At 45.4% G+C, this 12,266-nt stretch overlaps 1 protein-coding gene across 1 annotated transcript in view; it reads left to right on the top strand.

The window, feature by feature from the left end:
- BIRC6 (baculoviral IAP repeat containing 6) overlaps positions 1–12,266 on the top strand; it is a 414,467-nt gene that overhangs the window by 54,015 nt on the left and 348,186 nt on the right. The window contains exon 12 of the mRNA XM_019526709.1: positions 11,614–11,763. Coding sequence (XP_019382254.1) covers positions 11,614–11,763 — 150 coding nt within the window. The remainder of the gene's footprint in view (positions 1–11,613; positions 11,764–12,266) is intronic.

Raw genomic sequence — 12,266 nt, 5'->3', positions numbered from 1 at the left:
GGGGGGGGGGGGGGGGGGGGGTTGTGCTTGGGGCTCAATAAGAACAACAAAACCACAAAAGGTGGAGAGCAGCTGTGTTTTTGCTTCTTCATACTGGATTTCTTAAACTATATGCCCAGTTAACTTTTTCTGAACCAGAAAGATATGCAGTATTAAAAACCTTATCATTTGGGATGAAATATAACCAATAGCATTGTTTTTAGAGACAGCCATGAAGATCTTATATACAGGACCACCTCAGTCAAAGGATGGTAGTGAATATTTGTTTTTAATTTTAAATAGTATGACTTTAGTCCTATAATTTTTATTTGATCTCACTTCTCAAATTACGCTAAGAAGCATTTATTGAGAAAGGAGTGCTTTCATTTTTTTGGCAAGTGTCTTTGAAAAATATTCTTACATTTACTAGCAACTGAGATTTAACTTGTGAGAGTCATATAATAGCTTTTGTTTTTGTGATTTTTGCTATCACTATATCTGCCTCTTTCATTTTATTGGAAATCTTAATGTCATCAAATCGTTTGCATTTAATTTACTTTCAGTGATACCTGATACTCTGAAAGATGTTTTGGTACTAGGGATATTTTTAATGGCATAGATTTAATCATTGTGACCTCATTTTCCTGCATTAGCCATCTCACGGGTATACCTGGTTTGCAAAGTATAAATGTGCAAACAACCTGACTGTGCACACCACACAGTCTTGTAGCTGTGTGCATACTAGAGTTGCTGTGACAGGCTTAGCAGTAGAGTTCCCTTGCCAACATATTCTATGCTTCTTCGTACCCAACTACACTTTTTTGCTCTCAGAAGAAGTTGCTTGTTCTTGTGTTACAGGTGTTATTAGCCTGGTAGGATACACTGCTGACACTTCTTGCTCTACATGCTTCTTGTTTTGGTTTGTTCCTGTCATAGCCAAGCTATAGAGTCTCCACTAATGGAAAACGTGCTTTTGCTCTTGGCTGTGCTGTTATTGCAAAACTATGTTAGAGGGCTTTAAGATGGTGATGGCCATTGCAGCAGCAATGTATCTTTTGTAAAAGTGGCAGGTATCTGAGTGAGAGTGAAGCAATAGCACAGTTGAAGCACCTCGAGCTTGTTGTTAGAGTTGTGAAATCTCTTGTATATAGATTGGTGCTTCTGGTTCTGGATAACAGTAACACCATACTAGAATTAGACCATCATATAGACCTGGTATGACCAACAGTGGTGGCAGAACTTTTGCATGAGGAGATGGACATCCATAGAGCTGTGTGAGGATCTTTCCCTGCCCCACTAGCCCCAGAATACTAAACAAAGGAAGGTAACAGTTGTCCAGACACTGATTACTAGGCCTGTGTATATCGGGAAGTATTCAATTTGGATTCAGATTTGGCTGATTTGAAGGACAGTGATTAGATTCAGAGATTTGGATCACTGTCCTGAATTGATTCGGCTGAATCTGCTGTGGAAGGTTCAGCACTGATTGGGCGATTTCGGATCGGCCAGGGAGAGGCAGGCACAGCTGGGCAGCTGCATTTTCTCCTGCTGCTCTTCTGGCTGTGCCTGCCTCTCCCTGGGAGGGGGGAGCTGAAGGAGAAGTTCCATGGCTGCCCTGCCTGGCCCCAGACTAGTCCTGGTGCTTTAAAAAAACAAACAAACAAACAAACAAAAAAACTGCCCCACACTTACCGGCTGCAGAAGCAATGATTAGGGCCTCTGGGCACTCGTGGCAGAGCCCAATCCCTCCACACTGGCACCTGCATAGCAGCTGCCTCATGGCACAGGTGCAGCGTGGCTCAGCAGGGCGCTGCCTGGGAGCTGGGGCTGAGTGCTGCCGGGCTCCAGCTTAGAGCTGGAGCTGCCCTAGTTCCCAGGCAGTGCACGGCACCCTGCTGAGTCACGTTGCACCCTCACTGTGAGGCAGATGCTGTGCAGGGGGTGGGGGGGTGATCCCTGCTGCCCTCCACTGCTCTATGCTACATAGAGGGGCTCTGCCACAAGCCCTCAGAGGCCCTGATCACAGCTGCCAAAGCCTGTGAGTGTAGGGCTTTTTTTAAAGTGCTGGGACTAGGCTGGGTGGGGGATGGGGCTGGGCAGGGCAGCCATGGGAGCTTCTTTTGCAGCTCTTCCATCTGTGCCTGCCTCTGCCCTGGCAGGGGGAGCCACAGGGGCTATTCCCTGCTGCTGTTTGCCCAGCTGGCGTGGGGGGGGGCACGATGCAAGCACAGCTCACTCCAGGTGGCAGCAGGGCAGAGCACCTTGCCCCCTCCCCAATTAATGTGTCCCCTGTCCCAGCTGAGCAGCATGTCCCAGCCCCATTTCCTCCCCCTGCCCCCAACCTGAACAGATTTTTGAGCTGAAGGCAACTGTCAGCTGCCTGTTTAGTCTGTGTCTGAATCTCTGAATTGGCTGAATCTTTTCCAAATCTATTCGGATGCTTCTAATTGATTTGAAGCTTTTACTTAGTCTCCCGATTCAATTTGGATTTGGAGATGCACTTCCCAAATTGGGCTGAATCTCCTTCAGATCGAATCAGCTACTGAAGCTTTGCACAGCCCTACTGATTACTACTGTCTTCTGGGAGCCAGCTACTCCAGGATGCTATAGATCCTTAGCTAATCAATTTGGGGTTAGCAAGCTGATTGCTAGGGCTGTGGTAATGAAAGCTTATGAAGAACTTTACTACTGTGACCTTACAGGTGCAATTCATAATGTGCCTGAAATAATGCGTATCTTTCAGAACTTGTTGTTACCTATGCTCGTAATTTATTGGCCACTATGTATATAGCAGCCTTAAAGAGCACTATTTGATCATTATTAGGGACCTACTTAAATCACAGGGAGACAAAGGGATTTATGTGGCCCACTCATGGTGTATAGAACCAGTTTTTGTGGGTATTTCATAGTGGCCCCGCCACTCGGCGATGATTGGCAGAGAGGGCCCGGGGTTGGAGGGGAGGACAGATGAGGAGCAGCTGCCATATTGATATCTGGTTGCCCTTTGTGCTACCCCGCCCCACCCCTTGGCACTGCTTGGCAGAGAGGCCCTGGCAGGTAGTTTTTATTTGCTAATATTTTTATGGATTTAGATGGTATGGATGTGCTTTCTTTATACAAAACTTTTGTATAAAATTTTGTGAAACCCTCTTCTATTGAAGTGTGCATGTACCATGTACAGCAAGAGAGATTTAGTAAAAAAGGATTTAAATCTTGATTAACCATACTAAAATAGATAATGAATAACAGTAGTATGGAACAAATGGAACAGAGTGCAATGGTGTATCCAAATGTCTAACTTTACAGTGGAATCAGTGCACTTGTCTGTTATGATTTGACCATCTTGTATGAATTCTCCATAGCTGCACAGAGGTGGAGTGAACAAAGTGCACCTGGCTATTCTGGTTCATTAGTGTTCATCTGGTTCATAGATGACCAGCACTAGAGTTCTTCAGTGGCACATGGAACATGGATGTGGTGGAGTCTGTGTATCCATTTTTGACAGGGCCATAGCTAAACCTGGAGGATGCAGATTACTGACTAAAACTGAAGAGCATCTTGACATTTTTCAGCTGCATTTCATCCTCATATCTTGCTCTTTGCTTATAGTCAAGGAACAGTATGACCGGTCTGTTTTTTTTTTCAACTTGTTGAAGGGGATGGGCATGCCAAGGAAATAGTTTACATTTTGTATTATGGAAAGAGAAAATAATCACTTGCCTCCCCTCTTTAAAAAAAGTTTGTTTCATAGCAGGGCCACGAGTGGATTCTTCTATCATACTGGAAAGAATTTATTCTGCCACTATTTGCTATTTTATCCAGAAACATCTCCAAGCATTTTAGTCAGCCCATGGAACCCCGCTGGTAAGAACTGAATCTTAATTTTGCTGCTTGGCCAGGGAAAGTAGGCCATATTGATAAGCCTCTTGCTTCCGTTACCTGTGTTAACAGTCAGGTGCATAGAAGCTGGGGAGAACCCTGAAGGATATAAATATGCTAGAGGTTCTAGCAGGTAGCTGGGAGCTCAGAAACTGGACAATTTGGGAGTCCAGGAATGGTGGTGCTTCCTTAAGGAGACAGTTCTCACTGCCTAAAAAACAGGCCATCCCCAGACAAAAAGCAAGAAAGGAGCCAAGAGAGCCCTTGGCTCAACAGGGATGTTAGGGAACTGTTGAAAAAGAAAGAAGAAGCATACAAGCAATAGAAGAATGGTTCAGCAACCAGGAAGGAATACACCCATATCACCAGGGCCTGCAGATACGAGACACGAAAAGCCAAGGCAGGCATGGAGATCAAGCTGGTTTGGAATAAAGGACAACTAAAAGTCCTGTTGTGAATACATAGGGAGCAAGAAAAAATTGGGCTCTGCTGTGGGGGACCCCTACTGATGAATACTCAGGGGCAGCCCACAGTCAATTCCTGCAAAAAGGCAGAACTCCTAAGTACCTACTTGACATCAGTATTCCTTAAATCAAATTGGGGCTGTTTACCCAACCAGAGGCCCAGGGAATATGGGGAAGACAACAGACTACACAAAATCAGTCCTGAACAGGTGCGGGAATCTCATAGTTTTATAGTTAGTGGGGTCAGAAAGGACCTGAGCAGATCATCAAGTCTGACCCCCTGCCATGGGCAGGAAAGAATGCTGGGGTCAAACGACCCTGGCTAGGTGGCTGTCTAGCCTCCTTTTGAAGACCCCCAGGGGAGGAGCAAGCACCACTTCCTTTGGAAGTTGGTTCCAGCTCCTAGCCACCCTGACTGTGAAGTAGTGCCTCCTGATGTCTAGCCTGAATCTACTCTCCATCAACTTATGGCCGTTATTCCTTGTTACTCCCAGTGGTGCTTGGGGGGAACAGGGACTCTCCCATTGCCTGCTGGTCTCCCTTGGCCGGTTTATAGACGGCCACCAGATCCCCTCTCAGCCTTCTCTTGTGGAGGCTGAACAGGTTCAGGTCTCATAGGCTCTCCTCCATATGGCCTGCCCTGCTGACCCCTAATCATGCGGGTGGCCCTCTGGATCCTCTTGATGCTATCCACATCCTTCCTGAAGTGCGGTGCCCAGAACTGGATGCAGTACTCCAGCTGCAGCCTGACCACTGTTGCATAGAGGGGGAGGATCACCTCCTTGGACCTACTCGTGATGCATCTGTGGATGCATGACAGGGTGCGGTTAGCCTTCCTGACTGCATCCCCACATTGGCAGCCCGTGTTCATCTTGGAGTCTATAATGACTCTAAGATCCTTTTCTGCCTCTGTGTTGATGAGAAGGGAGTTTCCCAGCCTGTAAGTATGCTGCTGGTTCTTTCTCCCTAGGTGCAGTACCCTGCACTTGTCAGTATTGACATCTTATTCTCATCTGACCACCCCTGTGACCTGTCCAGATCCAATTGCAGCCTGTTCCTCCCTTTTAGCATGCCTACTTCTCCCCACATCTTAGTGTCATCTGCGAATTTGAACCAAGGTGCTTTTCACCCCCTCATCCAAGTTGCTGATGAATATATTGAACAGTGCAGGCCTGAGGACCGAGCAATGGGGGACCTCACTGCCCACGTCCCTCCAGGTCAAAAATGACCCATCTACCACCACTCTCTGGGTGTGGCCCTCCAGCCAATTGGTGACCCATCTGACTGTGTAGGCATCAACACCACAATCTCCTAATTTTTTAACGAGAATGGGGTGAGTGACAATGTTGAAGGCCTTCCAAAAGTCCAGAAAGACTATGTCCACCGCAACGCCTGCGTCCAAGGATTTTGTGACCTAGTCATAGAAGGCCACCCGGTTGGCCTGACAGGACCTGCCTCTAATGAACCTATGTTGGTTGCTCCTAAGCATATACTCCCCTACTTGCCCCCTCACAGATGTGCACCTGGATAATTTTCTCAAAGAGCTTCCCCAGGACCAAGGTAAGACTAACAGGCCTATAGTTTCCTGGGTCCTCCTTCCTCCCTTTTTTGAAAATGGGGGACCACATTGGCCCTTTTTCAGTCCTCTGGCACCTTGCCAGAGCACCACAAGTCCTCATATAACTGCCAGGGGTCCCGCAATGACCTCTGCTAATTCCCTCAGCACTCTGGGGTGGAGATCCTCAGGACCTGCTGATTTGAACACATCCAGTCCCACCAGAAGTTCCCTGACCAGGTCCTCTCTGACCCTGGACCCTAATTTCCTACAACACTTTGGACGTTTTCAAGTCTGCCAGGCCAGATGACCAGCATCCAAGAGTCCTGAAAGAACTGGATGAGCTTGTAGTAGCGCCGCTGGCAAAGTTGTTTGAAGAGTTGTGCAACAAGGTGCCCATCTTTAAGAAAGGGAAGAGGGGAGGACCCTGCAAACTACAGACTGGTCAGTCTGACTTTGGCCCCAAGTAAAATTTTTGAAAAATTTAAGGAGGTAATCAATTACAAGCTGGTAACTGATGGGGTGTTAAGAAAAGACTAGCATGGCTTTGTTGGGGGTAGATCATACCTGACAAACTTGGTCTTCTTCTATGACCAAGTAACTGAACATCTGGATGAAGGACATGAGGTTAATGTCACTTACTTAAACTTCAGTAAATCCTTTGATTCTGTTTCCCATGGGATTCCCCCAACCAAACTGGAGGGTACTGGGCTGAACCAGCCTACAGTGAGGTGGGTGGACAACTGGCTTAGAGGTTGATCCAAGAGTTATAATCGATGATACGGCCTCATCCTGGAGGGCTGTCTCCAGTGGTGTCCCCCAGGGATCAGTGCTTGGACCTGTACTTTTTAACTTATTTATTAATGACTTAGATGAGCAGGTAGAAAGCTGTGATTAAGTTAGCAGATGGTACCAAGCTGTGGGGAAACACGGGTGCATCAGAGGATAGGGTAAAGATCCAGGATAACCTTGGCAAACTGGATTTATGAGCTGAATGGAATCAGATGAGGTTTAACAAGGAGAATGGCAGAGTTCATCTGGGTAGGAAGAACCTCCACCATAACTACACAATGGGTAGTGATCCACTGGCTGGCACAGCATCTGAACAGTACCTGGATGCAAAGTACCGTGGGTCAGGAGTGAGGGGCAGCAGCAGGGATGAGGGGGCTGTGGCCTGGGAGTGAGGGGCAGACACTTGCAGACACAGCACCCAGCAAGTAAGTCTGTGGAGTGGAAGGGGTGTAGGGGAGGGAAAGGGTTGGGGGGAGGCAGATTGAGGTTCCTATGGTGAGGGAGGGAGTGGGGCTGTGGCTGGAGTGAATGGAGCTGTGAGGCCAGGGTGGGTCATGGGACGGAGCTGCGGGTGGCTCATCCAGGAGTGCAAGATGGGGGGGGGTATGACTTCCCACCTCTGCACAGACCCCCATGGGGGGCATTTGCCCCTCCCAATTTCTGCATTAGGCAGAGGTGGGCTGCCAGCTGTGGGCTGGGGCTCTCCACCCTGCTGCCATTGCCCCGGAAGTCGCACCATGCCATGTTGTGCCTCCTGCCACTGAACAAGCACAAGGTGCCTCCCACCACCAATGCACAGCACAGCCAGTGCACGGCTCCTGGGACAAAGGCAGCAGGGCACAGAGCCCCAGCCTACAGCGGGCAGCCCACCTCACGCACACATTCAGGGTGGTTAGGCAAGCAGTGTAGTCTCATCTGAAGTCCCAGCGGTTCCTGGGTGAATCTAGGCCTGTTAGTAACAGGTAATATATTCTGTAGCTTTCTCCGGTGGCTTCTTCCAGTTAGGCACAAAGAGCTGTATGAAACCTCCTGAGATCAGTTTCCATCCGGTCTTAAATTTTACTGCTTTTTTGTATTTTTATGTTGATATTTGACATTTTTCTTTCTATTTGGGTAGTCTTTGGTCAGGATTTTATTAACTTTATTCTTTCCTCCCAGAGTATTAAGTCTTTCTCTTTAGGGCATTTTCCATTCTTGCTAAAGTTTATATTTTGGTGCTCTCTGGGAGGAGAACCATTTAACTATACTTTTGGGCCTGGGTCTCCTTAGTAAAGATTTCAGTCTTTATCTCCTGTATTTATTTTCCTGTGCTTCCTTTTCCCATTTTTTTTTCTGGGATACTGTGTTAGTTTCCATCCTATTTCTTCTTTGTTATCCCTCTTTAACAGCGTTTTTAAATGGTTGACTTTTATCATTAATATAATTCTCATAGCATCCAGAATAACCAAATCCATTTTTAGGAAGTTACTAGACCTCTAAGTCTTTTCTGTAGAATCATAGTATTTTTTTTTAATAGGATCTTGACCATAACGTGTTCTGTCCTCACTTAGTTTAGCTTCTAAATGTCATGATACATAGGACATCATAGATAGGGCTTGGATGTTGCTGTTTCTGATGTGTAAATTGGTAGACTTCTGAAGTTTTGACCATGAGCTGTAAATCCCAGTTCTCATTTTATTGCATGTCTGTTGTTTAGAATGCCATTAATCCATGCTTGACAGAATTCAAATTTTATCTTTTAATAATTTTGATGGTTAAAATTGCTATTTAAGTATTTTTTCGATTTTTATTGATTTTAAAATTTTCAGGATTGTGCAAAATAAGGGGTGTGGTGGCAGACAACTAAATAATAACATCATGCTTTTTAAAAGCTTTTATAAAATCACATGTTAAAATATAAAAAGTAAATATCTATAAATCAATAAAGCATAACTGATCACTCGGGGGCTGAGCCAGAGTGGGCTTAGAGGGAGTTTCACCTTGCCCTGATCACTCGGGGTTTGGGTTGGGCTCACTAGGTGTTTGGCATTCAGCCCCTGGCTGGGACCTGGGCAGAGTGAGTGGCTGGCAGCACCAGGCTCCTGGCTGCCGGCAGCCCTGCCCCTCCAAGTCTGCCCCCTCCTACCCCCCCAACACAGCCCTACCATCACAGCCCCCAGCTCCTGTAGTGGCTGCCTAAGCTACTGCCAGAGGGTCACTGTATGCACAGCCCCTGATCCACTTGCAGCAGCTGTTGTGTGTGTACACATACATGGTACCCCTTGCCCCAGATGTCCTTACCCCTATCCCAACACCTTTTTTTATTTAAATGTCTGCTTTCTATAAATTTTGATGATTGGTGACAGAAATATTTTTCTGTCAGTCTGAGTGTCAGGTGAAATTTAGCAGTGTCTGCAAGTGTCAGGTGACATTTATCGGCTTAAAAATCAAATCCCGCCAAGCCTATCCATGCTGCATATGCTTGCTTATTTATTCTGTATATATTATTGCTGCTACACTTCTCTTTGTGCAGTGGTGCTCAACCTTATTCCCTGGCAGGCCAGATAGGCAGTGCCAGATCCAGTTACAGGCTGGAGAGTGGTTTCTATCCAGCTCCTAGAGCCAGTGTGGCAGCCACCATCTGGCCATGCTGAAGGGGCTGGGGGGTAGCCTGGCCTTGCAGGGTAGAAGAAGACTTTACATGGTGGGGGTGGGGAGGAAGGGGACCTGACTTGGTCCCTCAGTAGAGTGGGAAGGTGCATGATCCGGTTGGGGGGGAGGACAGAGCATGTGGCTCAACCCAAGGGCGAAGGGGGTGCAACTTGGTTCTGACTGGCTGCGCATCCTTGGGGGTTGGGGATTTGGCCGCGGGGAGAAGTGGGGGTGGCCATATTAATAGCCACTGCTCTCCCACCTCCAAATTTCTGGACCTGTAGGGAGCCCCGCAGGCCAGATGAAATGGCTCTGCAGGTTGCATTTAGCCCACTGGCGGGAGATGGAGCAGCCCTGCTTTTTTCTGTCGTCTTGTACTGTTTCTCTTGGATCTATTGATTCCCAGTTGAAGAGGTTCAGATCTGGTATTTTTGTTCCTGTTGCAGTAGTTTCAATCTGATGTGCCTATTCCCTCCTCCTTTCTTTTGCATCTGACACTTAGCCTCCTGACTTTGTGTAAAGTCTAAGTGGGAATCCCTATTTGTATTTTATACTGTTAGTTCTAAGCCTAGTAGTTACCTAATGCAATTCCCTTTTGAGTTTTAGCATTTATGTTGCTAGATAATAAGATTTTTGTGGGCTGCTAGAGAATTGTCTGGCTCAGTTGTTGTCTTCTTCACTGTTACCAGGATTCTTTTTGTCTTTTGTAGTAATTTGGATGGACATTTTTTATTTCTCTTCCTGGAGCCTCTTGGGGATTGTGTGGAAAAGGGTCTTTTTCAGTAAATGTAAGACTCGTTGTCCAATGTATTAGGGGTGTAGATTGTAGCCATGTTGGTCTAAGGACATGGGCAGACAAGGTTCTTTGGGTGAATCTGACGTCCTTTACTAGACCAACTTAAATAGTTGGAAAAAAAAATTTTAAGCAAGCTTTTGGGTTCAAAAATGCTTTGTCAGGCTGAGGAAGTTTCAGCAGCTGGTGTGTGCTCTTCCTGGATGGAATGAAAAGTAAAGAAGCCAGAGGCTGGGCTGGTCTGCATACAAGATAGGCAGTCAGTGAAGATGTAGATTTTACTTTTACTATACTTTTCATTCATTCAAGGTTTTTAGATGCATACATATGGGATTCACTATTACTTTGCCTATACACACTAACTTCCTAAAATATCAAATTTTCTCACATACAAGATGTACCTTCCCTTCCAAAATCAGGCCCCCAAGATTGGGGTGCATGTATTAAGCAGGTAAGCTGATTTTTCTGCCCAGGATACATGCATTCTGCTTTTATTCCTGCTCTGTACTGCAGTAGCTGTGGCATTACTATTCAAGCAGCTGAAGGAGTTAATTGGCTTAATAGCCTATTGTTTTCTACTCCACAGGTGTTAACTACACTAATTCTTTTTTTTTTAATGGTGTTGATGTTCCACCAGTCACATTAACCTTTCCTAGGGCAATTCTGGTGTCTCCTAACTGCTCCTGGTTTCCTCCTATTTCACAGCTGAAGGAAGAAAAGGAGGGCAAGTCAGCTGAAAATTAGAATCTGTCACTGCTCTTTGCAGCTATAACTGTAGGAAAAAAAATCTTTTTACTTTATTTTGCTTTTCAAATGCATGGTGCATATTACATTCTGGGGCATATATGCAAGGATACGATATAGTCAAGATCTTTATGAAGCTTACTGGAACTTCTGTCATTTTGGATGACATAGCAATTAGAGACCTTCTCCATGGAAACTAAATAGACAATAATGCTTGCAGATGAGACTTCCACCATGCTAGAGAGTGGGCAGAAGCTGGAGGAATCTACCTGAAACTGCAAAATAAAAATATTTTATACAGAAAACAATGGAGGAAAATTGTATTTACTTGTGGCAGGTGGGGTTATGAAGATGATGGTAACTTTAAAAATATTTGTATTCTTAACCTAGTGGACTGTGAGGTTCATATAACCTGATAGTCCCTGTTTTCAGAAGTGATTTGTAATGCTGGATGTAACGGTATTAATGCCTGTGTATTTGCAAAGGCAGTGGTCCTGTGGGTTGGGCCTAGAAAGCAGCAGGTTTTGGAGGTCGGGGGGGGGGGGTTGTTTTTGTTTCTTGGTTTTTTGGCTGATCAACTTGTCCTTTAGAACCACTCATAGTTGGAATGGATACTTGTCTGATCATGTGTTTCTTCTTTCCTGGAAAAGTTAATGGCACTTTATATATGATGGGTTCTAAAAAAAATTAGTGTGTGTTAGCTAAAAGCAGTGTTATATGACTCTGAGCTAATATGAATTTGTTTGAATCTGGTTTTTTTGTCCGTCATGTTATAGGTGGAGAACTTCATTTCCTTCAGATTGGAGGAACATGTGATGACATAGATGAAGCTGATATACTTGTGGATGGATCCCTTTCTAAAGGGATAGAGCAGTCATCAGAAGGCACTAAACCTTTGTCTAATCCTTCTAGTCCAGGCATTACAGGTAAACTGTTTGAAACGTTGCTATGAATGAATGCAGTCACATGGAAGCATTTAATCTATTATTCTTAGTGCATCTAAAGTGCTTTTTGATTGTGTAGTTTTGCACATGGCTCAACAGAGGGGACTGAAAAAATACTGTAACCCAGGGGCTCTGTAATTGCTGTTTGGGCAGCATTGGTTCTGTGTTAATATTTGTCTTCTATTAGTTCACAGCACTTTGAGAGTGGCAGGTGAGCTCATGAAGTTGGAGTGCTGCTTCCTGTATTTCTTTTAGTACTTTTTGTCCATGTATTATTGGACTTAAGACAGAGAAGAAAAATGATGTGTGGTGATAAATGTGGTAGAGTTTGTATCACCTGTCAAAGCTGAACTTCCTACATTCATGCCAGTGAACTTGAATTCATAGCTATTAATTTATGCCTGTTGTACTATTTCAAATTCTGCTTTGGACAGTTCTACAACAAAGGCAATGGATGCAGGTGTTGCCGTGGATGTAGTCTTTCT

The sequence above is a fragment of the Gavialis gangeticus genome, unplaced genomic scaffold (assembly GCF_001723915.1).
Source record: "Gavialis gangeticus isolate Ggan-Ray unplaced genomic scaffold, GavGan_comp1, whole genome shotgun sequence".
In the NCBI taxonomy this organism is placed as follows: Eukaryota; Metazoa; Chordata; order Crocodylia; family Gavialidae; genus Gavialis; species Gavialis gangeticus.
The sequence above is the reverse complement of the archived record's forward strand: the minus strand, read 5'-3'. Positions and strand labels throughout refer to the sequence as shown.